The sequence below is a fragment of the Gymnodraco acuticeps genome, unplaced genomic scaffold, assembly GCF_902827175.1.
Source record: "Gymnodraco acuticeps unplaced genomic scaffold, fGymAcu1.1, whole genome shotgun sequence".
Classification (NCBI taxonomy): domain Eukaryota; kingdom Metazoa; phylum Chordata; class Actinopteri; order Perciformes; family Bathydraconidae; genus Gymnodraco; species Gymnodraco acuticeps.
The window spans coordinates 397,955-415,505 of record NW_022991286.1 but is presented as its reverse complement, the minus strand read 5'-3'; the positions used below and the strand labels follow the sequence as shown (position 1 = coordinate 415,505).

Below are 17,551 nucleotides of genomic sequence, written 5' to 3'. Positions count from 1 at the left end.
ATCACGTGATGTATAAGAGTCAGGCAAAGCAAGAAATATTCCCTGTGAAATGAAAGTGAAAGTCAATTTTCAACCGTAGAGAAGTCTTTGTTGGGCTCGAGCAGCAAGTATATAGTTCTACCAATAGATGATCATGTATTTCATCTTAAAAATACTTAGTTTCTTGTATCTTTGTGCAGGTAAGTTATTTTCTTTAGCTTTTGTACATATTTTTGGCTTGTGAATTAGCCCATAACTCATGAATGACGTTACTATACTCCTACGAAGTACTGCACTGTAGCCACAGTATTTGACTATATTACACAATACTATATATATATATAATACTATCAGTAAACTAAACTGTGCTACACTCTTCTACTCTATACTCTCCTATGATGTACTCTACTACAAGTATAGTATATTTGGACTTCTGGATAAATCTGACTTTTTCACTGCCTAAAAAACTAGTATAGCTTTAAAAGCGTTCTTCTGTTGAACTCTGTTGTTGCGAATTGTTGTAAATAAATTCTGCTAAGGTTAAACCATGGGTTAAACCTAATTTCAAGCTTTCAATATTGAACTTTAGTTTGGATGTTTTGGACTGCAAAGACTAAAAATCCCTGGTTACACCTGTTAACAGGCCGTTGTTTCAGGTGAGGGCAATTTGCATCCTGGGAGGTATGGTGAGCACATTTCAGTTAAATGTAGAAAAATGACTCAGCTTGCATTTGAAATTCTAGATAAATCTGACTTTTAGACCCCAGAAAAAAAAAGAATTGACTTATATCAAATTGTTTAGCCCAAGTGAATAATACTTTCTGTCTGTTCTGAGTTATATCGTAATGGTTAATTGCACAAATTGTACTTTTTTGCACTCTACTGTTCAACACTGTACTATTAAATGTGTTATACTACTGTATACTATACTATGCTACACTATACTACTCTTCATCATAGTGTATTATTTTTGTACTATACTGTACTATAATTAAATAATGTGTATACGATTTTAAACACTATACTAAACTGTACTGTAATATACTATGCAAAAGGGACCATTTTCAGAAGCCTATATTATACTACGCTGTATTTAACTTTGTTATTCTGCAATATACTACTCAAAATTCTGGAAAGGAATCTGTACCCTATTCTAAGGATCACAATAAAACATACTTTTGGATTACCTTCATATCTAATGTAATGCAAATAAAGAATAACAAATTATTATGTAAGACAACAGAACAATGTCAACTTAAAAAGCAAGAAACCAAGATACTTTGTTTAAAAAAAATGTCCTCTGTCTGCACAGCGATTCTTTAAAGCTTTCCTCCAACAAATTCAGGCTATAGACCAACAATTAAACACATGAACACATACTACAGTTTAAAAGGCATAAATAAAAACCTTCGCAAATAGGAAATGCTTTGTTTTTGTTTAATATACAGTTAGGCTCTATCGAGACGTGTGCCTCTTGGTGTTGTACTTCTCGTGAAGTCTACAAAATGATATATTGTTTCTTCATTTAAAAAATGCATTGTAACCTTGTAGTCTTGCTAATAATCCCCAATTTTTTTAAATGTAACAGTAATCTGATTACGTCTTTTACTTATGTAACTTTAAGGGAATAGTGAAATGTTTTCGTTTCCTGATTCATAAATCCTGTTACATGAACTTCCTTACTCCCCAAGCCTGAGTATATCACTACATTATACTGTACTATATGTTTGTAAACTACACTGACTCCCTCTGTGTCTCTCAGGTGTGCAGTGTGTCCATCAGGTGTCATGGCTGCCCTGTCAGTTCACTGATGAACACGTGTTTAAGAATGAAGAGGGTCACACGGAGACTCAGCTCATCCACAGAGAGGCCCTGCTGCAGTTTGGTCAAATAGGAGATGCTGCTGTTAATCCACATGGAATCACTTTCCTGATTACTGGTAAGACCTGCAGCCGATTGAGTTACAGACTAAAATCTATTGTTTTATAATGTAATCTTTTGTGTTGTAGTCTCTAAATTGGACCTGCGGCGATACTTGGAGGGAGTGGAGGCGGAGCAGTTGGAGTGTGAGCTGCGTAGGTACAGCACAGCGGGCAATCATGTTCGCTGGCCAGTGCTGGGGGCCCGGGAGTACAACCACTGGTTCATCTGCACCCTGAAACACACCAACGGCCTGTTCAGAATCACAGGCTTCCTCAGACACCCATCGGACACAGCAGCCCCGGGACAGCAGGACTACAACAGCTGGACTCCCATCGGGGACAGAGAGATGCTCGTCACAACAAGTAACACTCAACACATGTCTTTCTATTCAATCATTTTGGGATACAACCTTGTATTGTAAATTCACAAGTGAAAGTTTTGGTACAACTTTATTCATCAAGTTTGTCATCATGGTAATGATGTTTATAGGCAGGGGTGCACATAACTTTTTGGCCCTGGTTCTCAAAGGAGCACCTGGAGATGTTGCTTGGTGCTCATCCTTAAAATGAAATAAACCGTAACTTTTGAGGGGGTTTTACTTTATTTGCCAGACACACGGCACTGAACACACAGAGGTGAACACAGAACACACACACAGAGGTGAACACAGAACACACACACAGAGGTGAACACAAGACAACATTAGCACAACCAGTAATCCTACAAGCTGTCATCACTACCCTCCTGACTGTTCTCCTCACTGTCTTCCTCTCTGTCAGACATGGTAGCTGATGATGTAGGCCTACTACTTTCTCTCTGGTTGAGTCTGCAATTAGCTGCTTGCATCCACAAGTCAACAGCTGGGTTTGGGTCGAAAGTCTCTGTTGTCATCTTAGACAAGTGGATGTAATCAAATAAGTATGTGAACATAACCAATAACCTATAGCCAATAACAAATGAATGTAACTTATTTTATTTGTGTTGTTCATTCATATCTTATTTTACCTTAACATTTATTTATTTATGCATTTTTTTTATCTCTCCAGTTTTAAAGGATATTTTTGGTTACTGTCTTATACATTGAAATGATTTGAAACCTGTTTATCCCAATAATTATAAAGGAGTGCCTTGGAAATATGTGTTTACATAAATTGTGACCAAACCGTTTGAACTTAGACTAAGATTCCTTACCTCACTGAGCTGTAGTATCAGCCTCTCAGTCTGACTGGAGAGGACTCTCCCTCCACATTATTGTAGAAACATCTTCTTCTTATATCCGTTAGAGCAGCTAGCACGGCACCAGATTCTAATAACAACAGCGCTGGTACCGGTGCACCCTCCCTCTCTCCCTCGCATTTTGGCTGTGAGCTGCGGGCGCCAGATAAACCAACATCCCCCATTTTCATCACTTACAGCGCCCATCGTACAGGGCAAATGAAACGTGTAACCGGGGTGAAAAGGGTGTTACATTTACTTAATTATGAATATTGTTACATCAAGGCCGAAAATTAGGATGAGCCCCAACGGTCAAAATGTTTTGTTCCCTCCCAGAACTGCCAGCGCAGCGACTCCCCAGATCTGGCGCCCTAGGCGAACATCTAGCCAGTGCTACGGGCCAACCCTGAGTTCATATCATGGTTCATATGCAACTCGCAAATATCTTTCTTTCTCTCTCTCTCTTCTCTCTCCTCTATTTTCTATTTTCTCTTCTCCCTTCTCTCTCTCCCTCTCTCCCTCTCTCAATGTTGGTACGCAAATGCGCTTTGTTTCAAATGACCCAGTGCTCTTTTTTTGGCGGAGGTGCGCATGCGCACCTGCGCACCAGTTATGTGCAGCCCTGTTTATAGGACACTCTCATGGATCTTATGAGATCTGCTCGAAACGTCATGTTAGCAACCACTCAAAAGGTGGAGTTTTCACACAGTTAAAGAAAAAAATGTACCCGCTACATTTCTGTTGGTTAGCACTCCAACACATGCACGTGATAAGCTAAGGGACGGGACATCTTTAACCCTCCTATTGTCTTCGTTCAACACATCCTCACTCCCAGGTCGGCCTATGTTGACGTTATGTCAAGTCCCCTGTGTCAGCTTTTTCCAACGCAAGAGGGGGGCGGCCGTGTCGGCTTTTTCCAACGCAAGGGGGGGGGCGGCCGTGTCGGCTTTTTCCAACGCAAGGGGGGGCGGCCCTTAGCGTACATTTTCAACTTTGTCCAGGCTTCTATATAGCTACCTAAACGTATGTTGTAGACGACTTGAGATCGCGAGCGAATGCTACCTGAAGATCCATTCTCACAGCGTTTATCAACCTTTTTCTTACTCAATATCAAGCCACACTTATTGTTTTTACTTCTTTATTTTAATTGAATAATGTAGGACTTTTGTTGCCGTCAGTTATGGGGAGAGTAGGGGCTCAGAATACTGAAATCTGTATTGTTTCATCGTTTTTTCCTTCTAATTTTGTATTCTTTTCTAAACCACACACTGTTTTACTCAACAATAACACATAATTATCCTTGTGTTTATTTATTTGTTTGATTAATAAACACAAGTTGGAGTCCGTCAGGACCGAGGGTCGGAGCAGCTCATAGTAGCCTAGTTGCTTTAGAGAATTTTACACCCGGAAGTAAGTATTCTCTCCACTTCGCTTGACAAACCCCGTGATAGTCCTCAAGCTCTGTGATTGGATGTTTGAGTGTGCGCCGAGGGTTACGCCGAGCGTCGAACAGCACTTTGAAATGGGATGGAACCACAGCAGACTGTCCAAAACTGGATTTTAACGGGTCCACCCCATCCCCCCCTCCCCCACCCCGTCCCCAGAACTACACATGCTGGCTATTGTGTGTTTCGCAACATGTTTAACTTCTATGGCACGTCTCTACTGGGAATTGTAGTTTTAAAAGACGTTTTCATATTTCCCATAATAAGAAGTTGCCAGTATTAAACTGTGTACATCCCTGGAGGTTTAGGGGATAGGAAACACTCAAATTTAAAACATATAATTAATAAATGGGTGAAAATTGCATTAATATATACCCACATGCCAGCTAGGGTCAGAAGAGCTTTATTTAACAGCTGGTCTTATGTCTGTGACCCCTCCTGTTGTTAATTGATAAGCCTGAAACATGCACTTGTCAAGGTTCAGAGCCAAATTTTGCAAATATGGCAGTCGATCATCTTAAGATAAGATATACTTTATTGATCCCAAGTTGGAAACATTTGAGTTACAAGAGAATGTGTAACAGTTGTAAATATGCAGTGGTGTTTATTTGTAAATTATTTAGTATAATCACACAAATTCTGTGTTTTATTTAATAATTCTGTGTTCTTTATTTATTGAATGTTCAATACCTAACATGGTCGGAGATGAAAAACTTGGGTCGCAGGTTCCTCAACAGTGCATTACAAGACATCGATCAATATGTGTGTATACCTCCACCATTAAACTGTCATATTCTGCACATTTCTTATACTATCTACATACATCTTATAAGAGTATAATACATATGTATAATATCAGTTAAAATAAGTGCTTAAACATACAATAGTAAACATTGCAGGAAAGCAATATATTAGTACTTTGTCAGGCTTAATATTTATACCGCCAAAGCTTTTTTCTTATTCAAAATAAGACCTTAACCTAAAGTATTCTTTAATGTTTAAATAAAGCCTTATTAGTTTGTCTGTATGTGTCTCCTATTACTATCTAATAATACAAATAATACATTTGAATAATGTGCTTTAACCACCAGGTGTCCCTTTCTATCAGCTTTGCACCGGTATGGTGTAAATATACCAATATACTGATTGGATCAAATCTAAAAGTCAGCCGAATTAGTATTGATACTGCAAGGAGACTTATATTGTGAAGAGAAATTGAAGATTTTGTTTAATTGCTGATATATTTATGATACACGTCACATATTCAGTTTCGGCGGAAGTTGTTCCTGTTTGTCTAGAAGTCTTCTCATCAGGGCTCTATAAATAGCGAACGGCAGATATGTAATATTTAATGCAGCCGAACCGTGTATTACAATGCCGTTATGTGATGACCTCCTAAGAGAAAAGCAAGCAAACTCGGAATAAAGTATTATTTTATTTTTTTTAAATGTTTTCGTATTTCACATCAACAGGAAGTCCGGTTAACTAAAATGTCCGTGCGGAACAATACCCCAACCCATAGATCCGTGGGTGAATAATGTCAATCACCACATTACACACATCCCTTCACATTTACATTTTAATTTACATTAAAGTATTTCGTGAGGCCTTCTAAAATGTTTTTAAATATAATTAGGGTTGTAGTTGAAGAGTTTGTAAATTATTGTGTTGCCTAGCAACGCAATCGCACAAGGGCACGTCCATTAATACAGATAGCCTAGATACAGATTTCAGTATTCTGAGCCCCTACTCTCCCCATAACTGACGGCAACAAAAGTCCTACATTATTCAATTAAATAAAGAAGTAAAAACAATAAGTGTGGCTTGATATTGAGTAAGGAAAAGGTTGATAAACGCTGTGAGAATGGATCTTCGGGTAGCATTCGCTCGCGATCTCAAGTCGTCTACAACATACGTTTAGGGAGCTATATAGAAGCCTATGGACATCCCGGAAAGTTGAAAATGTATGCTAAGGGCTGCCCCCCCTTGCGTTGGAAAAAGCCGACACGGCCGCCCCCCCTTGCGTTGGAAAAAGCCGACACAGGGGACTTGACATAACGTCAACATAGGCCGACCTGGGAGTGAGGATGTGTTGCTTCGTTCCCCCCCCCCCCCCCCTTACTTTGGTGTTCGCGGTCAAATTTGACCGGTCCTATTTTAACTGCTATTACATTAACACAAAAAACATTAATCATCACCACATTTCATTTAACACCCTTTCAAACTGTACATATTGTATCAGACTACTGGTATACATGAAAAACTGCAGTAAATATACAAAGAATAGACACTGAACATGTATTGCGTGTGCCAGGTTTGATCCATGTGGGGGGATGGGCACATAAGAGCGGGAAATGTGTCAAATTGTTCTGTGTGTGTGTTTGTGTGTGATTCACATAGGGGGATGGGCACATAGGGGGGGGGTGGTACATCTAGAGTATGTGTTAGTGATGGGAATTCCGGCTCTTCTTGGTGAGCCGGATCATTTGGCTCGGCTCACCAAGAAGAGCCGGCTCTTTCGGCTCCCAAACGGCTCTTCAGTTTACCACATATTATACCTTTTATAATTAAATCAAATGGAGCCCTGTTTTGACTAATGATTTATATGTGTACACATATATCACTTAAATTATTCAATACATCCTTTGTACTGAAGTATTCAAAAGTAAAAATTACATTTTTAATATAAATGATTTGCTGTGGCCAAATGTTTTCATTGCATTTACAGACCCGTGTAACTCTCTGATATAGTGCTGGGGGGAAACGATTATTTTGAAAACGATTAATCGGGCGATTATTTGATCGATTAGTCGACTAATCTAACGATTATTTTTCTGTTGCTCAATTCATAAAAAACGTAATGTAAAAAAAACGTAATGTAAACATTTTTTTTTTCACGATACTGTGTCTCAGGGGATCTTAATATTTAAGAACCTATTCATGTGTTATACCAGATTAACGGAAATAATCTCAGCTAACTGACGATACAAACCATGTTTACCAAAACAAAACACAAGTCTCATAAGAAGCATCTAAATGACCCCTGAGCGAAAAATGCTAACGGACATTGGCACAGAACTCAAGATAAAAGTACTCTTATTACTTATCGTAGCTGCACATACAATATATCCGATTAAAGCTGAGACTCCACAGATTAAGTAGGTATATAGTATCATCACTGAGTGATCCGGACTCGCGACAGGGGAAGCAAATACAGTCATCACAACACGTACCTTCACAGAGCTTCTCGGGAGATCGTCTCACCACCGTAATCTGATCAAAAGACGTGTTCAATGGCAATAAAATGAGAAAAAACGCGGCTGAATCGGTTAATCCATAGGTTTTTAACGTCTATGTATAAAAAAATTATTGCATTTATAATCCATAATTCCATTTTATGTAAAAATCGGAGAGCAAATGCTAGCTGCTAATGGTAGCCACCACAGCTAGCTGCTGCTTCTGCTAGGCTATGCAGCAGTCTCAGTGAGATATAAATATATAAATATCTTTGCGTTTTGGACTAACTTTAAAATATTCCCATGCTTTTGAAGACCTAGGGCGAGATGTTTTCGTTTGGGGGCTTCGTGCGCAATCCTGTGAGGAGGAGGTGGTAGCCGTTTCAGTCTCCATTGTGTTTGAAGTGCGATTGCGAACTGCTTGTTGCTTTGGGTGACCCATGTGTGTGTAGCGACGTGTCGACGCGGAAATATGTCGTCGACGATATTTTGAAGTCGACGCGTCGCTACAGCACTACTGATACCACCCAATGAATGCACTGACTTGCTTGTAGAACCACGCTACACAAAGCAGATAGCAACACCTATACAAACTTAAGCATAGACATTTAAAAAAAGGGGCTACTGTATCGACATTTTAAAATTATATTTAAAGAAAAGGCCCTGACAAAACAGCAGGGCTCTATTTCAGTAACTATTAACTATAGAAAAAAAGACAGCAGCAGCTGACATCAAATCTTTGCTGAGCCTAAGGGTAATCATAAATAAATAACAGTGAAAATAAATATATTGAAATGCTCAAAACAGCAGCATCCAACAGTCTCTAATCCTTGGATATTATGTCACTGCATGCATGCACGGAGCAGCTGTAGTGTGGAAATCATCATATCATTCTGTCTTGTATTACTTAACAAAAAACGGCTCGTTCGCGGGCGCGAGCCGGCTCCCGTCGTTCACTTAAAAGAGCCGGCTCTTTGAGCCACATCACTAGTGTGTGTGTGTGTGTGTGTGTGTGTGTGTGTGTGTGTGTGTGTGTGTGTGTGTGTGTGTGTGTGTGTGGCCTAGTATTACTATACTTGTGGGGACCTAAATCTGTCTACACAGTCACGTGTGGGGACTCGCCTCCCTTATGGGGACAAAATGGAGGTCCCCATGAGGGGAATCATTAATTTTAGGGTGAGGACTTGGTTAGGTTTAGGATTAGGGTTAGGGTTAGGTTGAGGAAGAGCATAGGGTGGGGGAGGAGAATGAAATCAACCTCAGAAATCCAAGGCGCCTCCCTAGTTTTGGCTCTTTTGTTGAGATTTGTGTGGACCAGAAGGTCCTGGAGATTTTTGTTCCTCCGGTAGGCGGAGATCAGCCGGCATGGCCGCAGCGCGTCACAGTCCCCCCTAGCCCCCTCAAAATTGGCCCTAAGTTTACGCAAGAGGTTGCTCATAGGGTTTAGGGTTAGGGTAAGGTTAAGGGTTAGGGTAAGGGTTAGGGTTAGGCATGTGTTGGTTATGGTTAGCATAAGTCTCCAGGAAATGCATGTAAGTCAATGTAATGTCCCCTGAAGTGATGCATACATGGTATGTGTGTGTGTGTGTATTTCATCCATACTTGCCAACCTTGAGACCTCAGAAATCGGGAGCATTTCAAAACCACCGCGGGGGGGGGGAGCTGTTAGATTAACATTAACATGCTTATTGTAGTTCTGAGTGCAATGCCTTGCGGCCTGTAGCAACATCCTCTTGATGGAGCATATGTGTGGGCTGGACCAGGAAAGGAGTGAGCAGAGGGTCGAGTTGTCATTCTTGTTCTGTTTTTCTGTGACTGTCTAGTTGCGCACGCTACTAAAGAGACACGCTACCATGGAAACCAAACAATGGTGTAGCTGTAATAAAGTCAGAGTGGAAACAGTCCTGAGTAAATCTGAATTTGTCAGAAATCGGGAGAAATGCGGGAGAAATATGACCCCGGGAAGAAACCGGGAGAGGGCTATGAAATTGCGAGTCTCCTGCGAAAATCGGGACGGTTGTTAAGTATGATCCGGATGGTTACTAATTCCTTTTCTTTATGGCGGTCATTTTTGAGCGGGAACACCATGAGTGTTACAAAGTTGACTAAATCATCCAAAATGCAATGAAAGTGGTGATGAGCAATTGTATATGTTCAAATGTCTTCTGTGAAGGATATCATAAAGCCTTAATGCAATCGAACGTAAAACAAAAAAGTTACAGTATGATTGATGAAAGTAGTAAATCGGTCAGATTTGACCCAAAGACAACAGGAGGGTTAAGCGGTTGACCAATCGCAACAGAGCATGCCAGCTAACCAATCAGAGGATACTGGGCTCTGGTTTCAGACAGAGGGTGAAAACAGGTGTTGCAGCACAGGCAGAATGAGAAAAAGCAAGAGCTTTCTGAACATTAAAGCATGTAAACATGTCACAGTAGAGGCACAAAACACAGATATTAATTATTATTGTTACCTTCAAATCCTGAGGGAAATGTTGTTTTTATTGCATGTTTTCTCTGTAAAAGAGAATCCACAATCAGAGAAAAAGTCCTGTGAGTGGAAGTGAATGGGGGCCGAAATTAACAAAATCAAAATTACTCTTAAACACTCTTGCAGTGAACTCCAAGATCAGTACCGTTGTGTTTTGAATAGCAAGGTTTCAGTGAAAATGCATGTGTTTGGGTAGTACTGAGCATATGAGACTGTGATGATACTGCATGAGTTTCTGTCGGTTTGTAAATGGATGTTTTGATAACGTTTTGTTGCTGTGAAACGTTGGCCCCATTTACTCAAAATCATAACAAATTATCTTAGTTTTTGGATTATTTTGTTACCTTGAAGATATGTAACAAATAACACTTGTAACTTCTAATTTAACGTCAGTTCCATATTGAAATGTAATTCTGGCTAGTTTTCATGTTTAAGAACTAAGTGTGTCTCTGTGTGCCTGTGTCTTGTCTCTTCCGTGTCCATAGCTGCCATGGTAATGAAAACACTAACTCCATCAGTGAGAGCAGGCCTGGGCTCCAAACAGAAGCTCCACTGCCAGTTTGCTGTCGACCACCATGGACCAAACTTCGATGTGGAGTGGCTCCTGCAGCAGCGTGGAGAGAGAACCAGCCTCTTCAGTCACAGCAGCCGCTCAGTACAGAGCAAGGGGTCCGGGGTCCTACATAGGAGCCTGGCAGACGGAGATGCTTCCTATACCCTTCCCTTCACCAAGTTGAGCAGTGAAGGGACGTACATCTGTTCAGTGTCCGTGCTTCAACTGCTCGTCAGTACGGATATTGTTCTGCAAATCGAAGGTAAGGAAGAGTCAAAGACAGGATCAGACCAGACTGACATTTCTGGGCTATTAATAATGTGAGTTACCTTTCATAGTTAAAGAGTATCTGTTTCAGAAATAAGAAAACTTGCAACTTGCCAGCATTCTTTTAAAATTGATTCCAATGATGATTCAATGATTCCAATCCATGCTTCACTTTTTTTGTGTGTCCCTTCCGAGCGCTTCGAGTGTCAAATATTTAAACTTTTCATTGAAAGCACTAGTGACGTCACCGTAGTAATTGGTAGGGAAGCCTGTTTTGGACTGTTTTTGTCACAGGGATAAATAATATATATAATAATAAAAACAATGTGACAATGACTTAAGAAGAGAGGGGATTTACAGTGACAGACAAAACTAAGTTACAATGAAATACCTGTGCTGCCTGCTTTGCTTGTATGTTTCTTCTAGGCTAGCTGTTTCAAGTGATGTGCTAAGCTAACAGTTGTATTCACACCAGTTTATATTAAATGTACAAACATGGTATTGACACTGAATTCAGTGGTGCAAGAATGAGTCCTAAAACCCGATTTATCCTCTCGAAGTCAACGTTTTTATTGTGTTACTTTGTAGTTAGAAACATCACATAAGGTTTTGGCTAGCTTACAATATTTTCCAGTTATGTTCTAAAACATAAAATACTTCAGAAAATAAAATACTCAACTCATGAATTATGAAAGCTATGTGTCTTGAAAACGGCGGTTGCTAATCAGTGACTAAATGAGACTACTAAACATCATCACGCTGACCCGAGTCCTCCTTTAGCTTAGCGGAGGTGATGTGCAGCCATGCGACCCTGATGTACAGTAGTTTGTGAATAGCATGACGTTAGCTTTTTACTTCTGGCGATTGCTTTATGCTTCAAAAATCACACATTGGTGTTAATATATGGAGATTATTCTGCTAAACAAAATGTATTAAGTATCATAAACGTGCATTTGCCTCAGTTCTTATTTTATGCAATACACCTAAATCCAATAGGTAAATCCCATTGCTTTTTGTCAAAGGAGCCCTTGCGATGCTAACTTTCGAGTCGGCCTATAAAATCACGTCATCCCTGCACTACTCTATTGAAGTAACTGTACCACCTAAAACATACTTGCTTTTGCACACAAGATTGGCAGCTGGAGTCAAACTCATAATGGAATGCTTTTGCTGAGATGATCTGACTTTATTCTCTCCTCAGAGGCTCCCAGGGTCTCCCTCAACGTTGGACCCACTCTGACGCTGCTGGAGGGCGGGGAGCAGAGGGTGACATGTGAGGCAGACAGTTACTACCCTCTGGATGTGGAGATCGAGTGGTACATGCAGGACCCGGCGGTGGCGGGTCAGAGGGTGGGCGCTCCTCTCCCCGAGAAGCTCCAGAACGTTCTGCTGTCCAGCCACAAACACAACAACGACAAGACGTACTCGCTGACGGCCTTCTTCTACCTGCGGGCTGCACTCAAGCATTCAGGAAGGGAGTTCACATGCAGAGTATCCCATAAGTCCCTGAGGGTGCCCATCAAAAAGAGCTTCACCCTGACTGTGGAGGGTGAGTGGAGGAGGGCTGAGTTAATAAGCTTATTAGGTTTATTTGTAATGATGATATTGATTATGAAACAAGACAATCCGGATAAAACGATTATTGTGCCACATTCTGTTTTAATCACACAATTTGTTGTTGTGTTATTAATCCAGTGCATCCAACCTTTCCTTTACAGTTGTGCACTTACATCAGAATTACCTTTTTTATGAAAAAACATAACATTTCAATATATTTCATCCATAAAAACCCCCCAATATATGTATTTAAATATGTGCATATATGTATTTTGTCGAGCATATATATATGTTTTTAATATATATTTGATCTCTTTTTAAATATGTATACATTAAAAAAAATCCACATTATATATGTATATATATTCAAAAAAATTATGTATGTATATAAATGTATACCAAGAAAATCCACATTATATTTGCGAAGTCAATGAGCAATATGGTCAATGTGTCAATATTGACCAAAATAATATTTTGTATGACTTTTGCCATAATGTAGCAGCCCTCGTCAGGCCATAACACACTAGTAACACCTATTACACTGCAGTTTTGTGAGCTACCACTGAACATCAACAGAGGAGCATATCTGACCCTAACGTCATGTTTATCAGAATCAGAATACTTTTATTCATCCCACAAAGGGGAAATGTATAATTGTTACAACAAAAAGCCAAAGACAGTTTAATATCTCTTAAGAAGCATGCATAAAAAAAAATTTGAAGTAAAAAAAAATAGAAATTACACAATTTACAAAATACACATCCAGTACCAAGTACTGCTTTCACACCGCAGTACTTTTCCCACAAAGGTTCATCAGAACTTAGTTCATGAGAACTAAAGAGTTCTCATGAACTAAGTACAGATCGCGCTCACACCGGAATAAATCCCTGGGGGAGGATTAGGCAAATGAAGCCGCTGACGTCACTTCTTCTTCTTCTTCTTCTTCTTCTTCTTCTTCTGCTTTGGGTTTAATGGCAGGCCGCAAACCACTTCACGGCGTATACTGCCACCCGAAGTCCCCGGCCGGAAGTCCCCGGAGTTGGGGACTGGCTTCAGTAGAAGCTGCTGGGACTCCCAGCAGCTTCTACTGAAGCCTTCCGAGTAAATCGCCAGAACGCCGACACCTCCTTATCTCCACCGCTCCCATGTTTTCTTTTGTGTTGCCATAAGTTAGTCTCTCTGCGTTTCTGCGCTGGGCTAATGCTAATAATGCAATGCGAGGATAATAAAATGGCGGCTTCACAAAACCTTTTGGGAATTTTACGGGCCGTGGTTTGTAATCCACCCTGGCAATCAGAAATAGGAACCTTTTTCTCCAAAACTGGGTAAAAAGGTTCTCATGAACTCATTTTAGTTCCGGATTTTTTTGGTGTGAACGCAACATTTCGGAACTATATCAGAACTAAAGTGGGAAAAGTACTGCGGTGTGAACGCGCCTAATAACAGTTTAGCGAAATAGCAGCCAGGTGAAAGTATAAAAGGTGATAATATAAATTGCACAGCTTTTTACGGTAGATATACTGTATATATATTGCACATAAGTAGTATTGGACAACAGGAGTGTTATATTCTTTGTTGTTATATGTGTGTGGGGTCTACCAGGGGCCGTGGTGGTTGTAAAGTCTGACAGCTATAGACTGTATATAGACATTTATATAAAGGTCATGTTGGTTTTCTATTCTCTACTCAGAGCCAACCGGCTGGATGCTTTACATTGTGATCTCGCTGCTGCTCACCCTGTGTGTGCTGCTGTGTTACCTGTACTTAGGTGAGTGTGGGGTCCCTCAGACAAAGTCATTGAAATGAGCTCCGCCTTACCTTTATTAGCGGCAAGGTGATAAGCACATAAACGCATCAATAAACGTATTCCATCAATGTGATATGTACTCTGAAAAGGACCATTCTGCATACCGTTGTACTTTTACTTAAACATGAATGCAGGACGGGCTATTCATACTTCATGAAAATATGTTCTTTCCACCACTGTTGATATCTTCAAAAATGATTATCATTTGTTTTCTTCACAGCAAGAAGACGTTCACGATAGGTAAGATGATCTTAAAACAACACTTTTTTTTATCTAACCGTTGCCATCAACCAATATTTCACGTGTGTGTGTGTGTTTGTGTGAAGGCCCTCTGCAACAGTAGTAGGATTAGAACATCTATCTGGGGTAATAATAGTGTTTTACCACATTTATATCAAATGTAGTCCCAACAGACTTATCCCACTTAAATACAATGATTTTATTTGATCGATTTGCATTTTTAGCTTAAAATTATATTGTCTATCGCTGTACCCCTTGGGCTCAGATCGACTATGTATAGGAAGATGACGTAGTTGCCCCTTTCGACCCTTTTGGGTTTGTTTTTGGCAAGCAGGAGTGACACTTGGACCTTTCCTGGGCACAAAACCCACAGTGAAAGGGTTAATGTTCGGAGACAAAACCACAGACAAGACCCAAACCAGACACGGTAGTGACCTGTCAATCATAAGGTAGCCATGCCTTAAAGGTCCCCTATTATACTTAAAAAATAGATATATATTATAGGTCTCAGATGTATAGAAAACATGTCTCTGAAGTGTTTGGCTCAAAGTACCAAACAGATCATGCATTGTTGCCATAAACCCCTCTGTTTCAGACCTGTTTCAAAAGTGCTGATTCTGTGCCTGTAGCTTTAAATGGTAATGCACTGCTGCTAGCCACACCCCTCTGTGAATCGATTGGTTAAAACAACCACAATGGTGCTCTAGGAGTAGATTCAGGTTATAAGGTGGGCGTGTGTTACCTTGGTTGGTTATTGGTTAATGGTTGCACAACCCAAACATCTGTTGTGATGTCACACCATTGCCAAATCTGATCAGCTAATTATCAGACAGGTTTTTATATAAATGGGTCAGTAGTAAAAGAGAGACATTGCTTTTTTCTGAAACTTTCTGAATCTCTTAAGACACTGGGGAGTGGGGATGCATATTTATGTATAAAAGACATGTAAAGGTGGATTTTGCATAATAGGTGACCTTTAAAGCATACACTATCTTTTTCTAAATCAGAGCATCATTTACGAAACCAACATCATTCTGTATTGAAGACTTTAAATTATAATTGAGACCATAATCACAACAGTTTAAGGTCCCATGTCATGCTTTTCCGGTTATTACCTGTCCCCTTGTGTGTTATGTAGCTTTTTATGCATGTAAACGGTCTGCAGTCACAAACCCTCAAAGTACACCCTGTAGCGAGTAAAACTCTAACACAGAAAATACCTGTCTACGCTGCCCCAGAACGCCTCATTGGAGATTTTTCGTTTTCCAATGTTTTCTTCCTGAGTACAGTGACGTAACCATGCCCAGGTCCAAATGGACCAATCCGTGGAGCTCCTCACACACTCTCACTCAGCCTTATCTTTTCTCAGCCGCTGCTCCGCGGATTTCTCAGCCTGAACTCAGCCTGAGCACACACACAAACTCTCTCAGACCCCACGCAGCAACCAGGAAACGACACCAGTAATCCAGCTCACAATGTCCGCTCAAAGGGCGCAGCAGTGAGCCCCGCAACATCCCGCCAACATGGCACCCAGACCCCACGCAGCATTCTCATCTGTTTGTCATTACTGGTGTCATTTTCTGGTTGCTAACGCCATTGTAACACATAATCACTGATGTTCCGCTGTAACGGTGGTGATGGTGAGTGGGCGAGCTGACCAATCAGAACACAGTGGGCTCATAGGGAGGGGGCAGGAGCTCCTACAAGCCGAGAGAGTGAATACACATACTATACAGAGATGCTGTATGAGAAACCAGCCCTGAGTTTGGAACATTGAACAATGATTCTAGTAGACCTCAACAATGGAATTATGATCAGTAGAAATGGCCATGTCATGGGACCTTTTAAATATTTCCTGAAGTAATAAATCATGTGAGAAGTAAGATTATTTTCCTATAGACTTTTATACAATCTGACTATTTTTCTTTGTGTGTGTAGAACCGACTATACTGAGCAGCAGCCTTGGAAGAGTGAGAAGATTGAGTGGTAAAAGCGAACTGTCCCCCTACCTCTTCAGTTTGTTTCAGAGACTCATTTGATTGGTGTGTGTGTGTGTTTATTTTAAGATGAATGTTTGTATTGATGTTGCATTGATTTTGCTAATGCTAATAAATAAATGTAATTGCATTATCAAACTCGAAAATACAACAGTTTACAGGTTCATGCATAGTAGTTAACCCTTAGATGCATAAGTGGGTCTTTTTTGACCCGGTGAGGTGGTTTTCTTGGAGTATCTTTGTAATTACATTTTTTTATCATTTCATATTCCAGCTATTCCTCAAAAAACATGTTTTGGATATCATGCCATTCAAATGTTTTATTTAAATTTGAAGGAATTGTAGTTTTTGTATTACTACCCCAAGCTTCCATAAGTGGGTCAAAAATGACCCGCATGCATTTTCTATGGAATTATGTTTTTTTTTCAAAATGTAAAAAAATGATAAATACTGAAAAATTAAATATAAAATATTTCTAGTGTGAACAACATATAATACAAAATATTATACAAGTGATTTTTCTTAACCAAAATGACAAAAATGGCATAAAAACACGTATTATTCTAATACAGGTCCTTTTTTACCCACTTATGGAAGAGTGTAAGGTCCAGTCACTCGTGCATCTAAGCAGTGTGAGAAAAAGTTTTTAGAGAGTACTTGTCCATGGACAAGTGAGTTTGGCAATTTACTTGTCCGAATACATTTTTCACTTGTCCAGAATGGACAAAAATTTGGGGCCACTGGAATCTTCTTCTTCGTCATCGTATTTTACATTTTCCCACGGTTTTTACGACACCGCTAACGTAAGTGAGCGGTAAGATTTTACTGCATCACACATAGGG

The 17,551-nt window shown here is 40.0% G+C and overlaps 1 protein-coding gene across 1 annotated transcript; it reads left to right on the top strand.

Annotated features, from left to right (window-relative positions):
- The first annotated feature begins 55 nt into the window (after nucleotides 1-55).
- On the top strand, nucleotides 56-16,862 carry LOC117562109 (tapasin-related protein-like). Its single transcript, XM_034239890.1, has 8 exons — nucleotides 56-179; nucleotides 1,742-1,918; nucleotides 1,989-2,264; nucleotides 10,774-11,103; nucleotides 12,310-12,657; nucleotides 14,356-14,433; nucleotides 14,693-14,712; nucleotides 16,651-16,862. Exons 1-7 carry the CDS (start codon nucleotides 128-130, stop codon nucleotides 14,710-14,712), a joined length of 1,281 nt encoding a protein of 426 aa, XP_034095781.1. The 5' UTR covers nucleotides 56-127; the 3' UTR covers nucleotides 16,651-16,862.
- Nucleotides 16,863-17,551: the final 689 nt, after the last annotated feature.

Excerpts from the sequence above, each read along its gene's own strand:
- LOC117562109 (XM_034239890.1), top strand. The coding sequence starts at position 128 with ATGATCATGTATTTCATCTTAAAAATACTTAGTTTCTTGTATCTTTGT. Across the intron at positions 180-1,741 it reads TTTCTTGTATCTTTGTGCAG|GTGTGCAGTGTGTCCATCAG; the intron begins GTAAGTTATTTT and ends TGTGTCTCTCAG. Across the intron at positions 1,919-1,988 it reads AATCACTTTCCTGATTACTG|TCTCTAAATTGGACCTGCGG; the intron begins GTAAGACCTGCA and ends TTTGTGTTGTAG.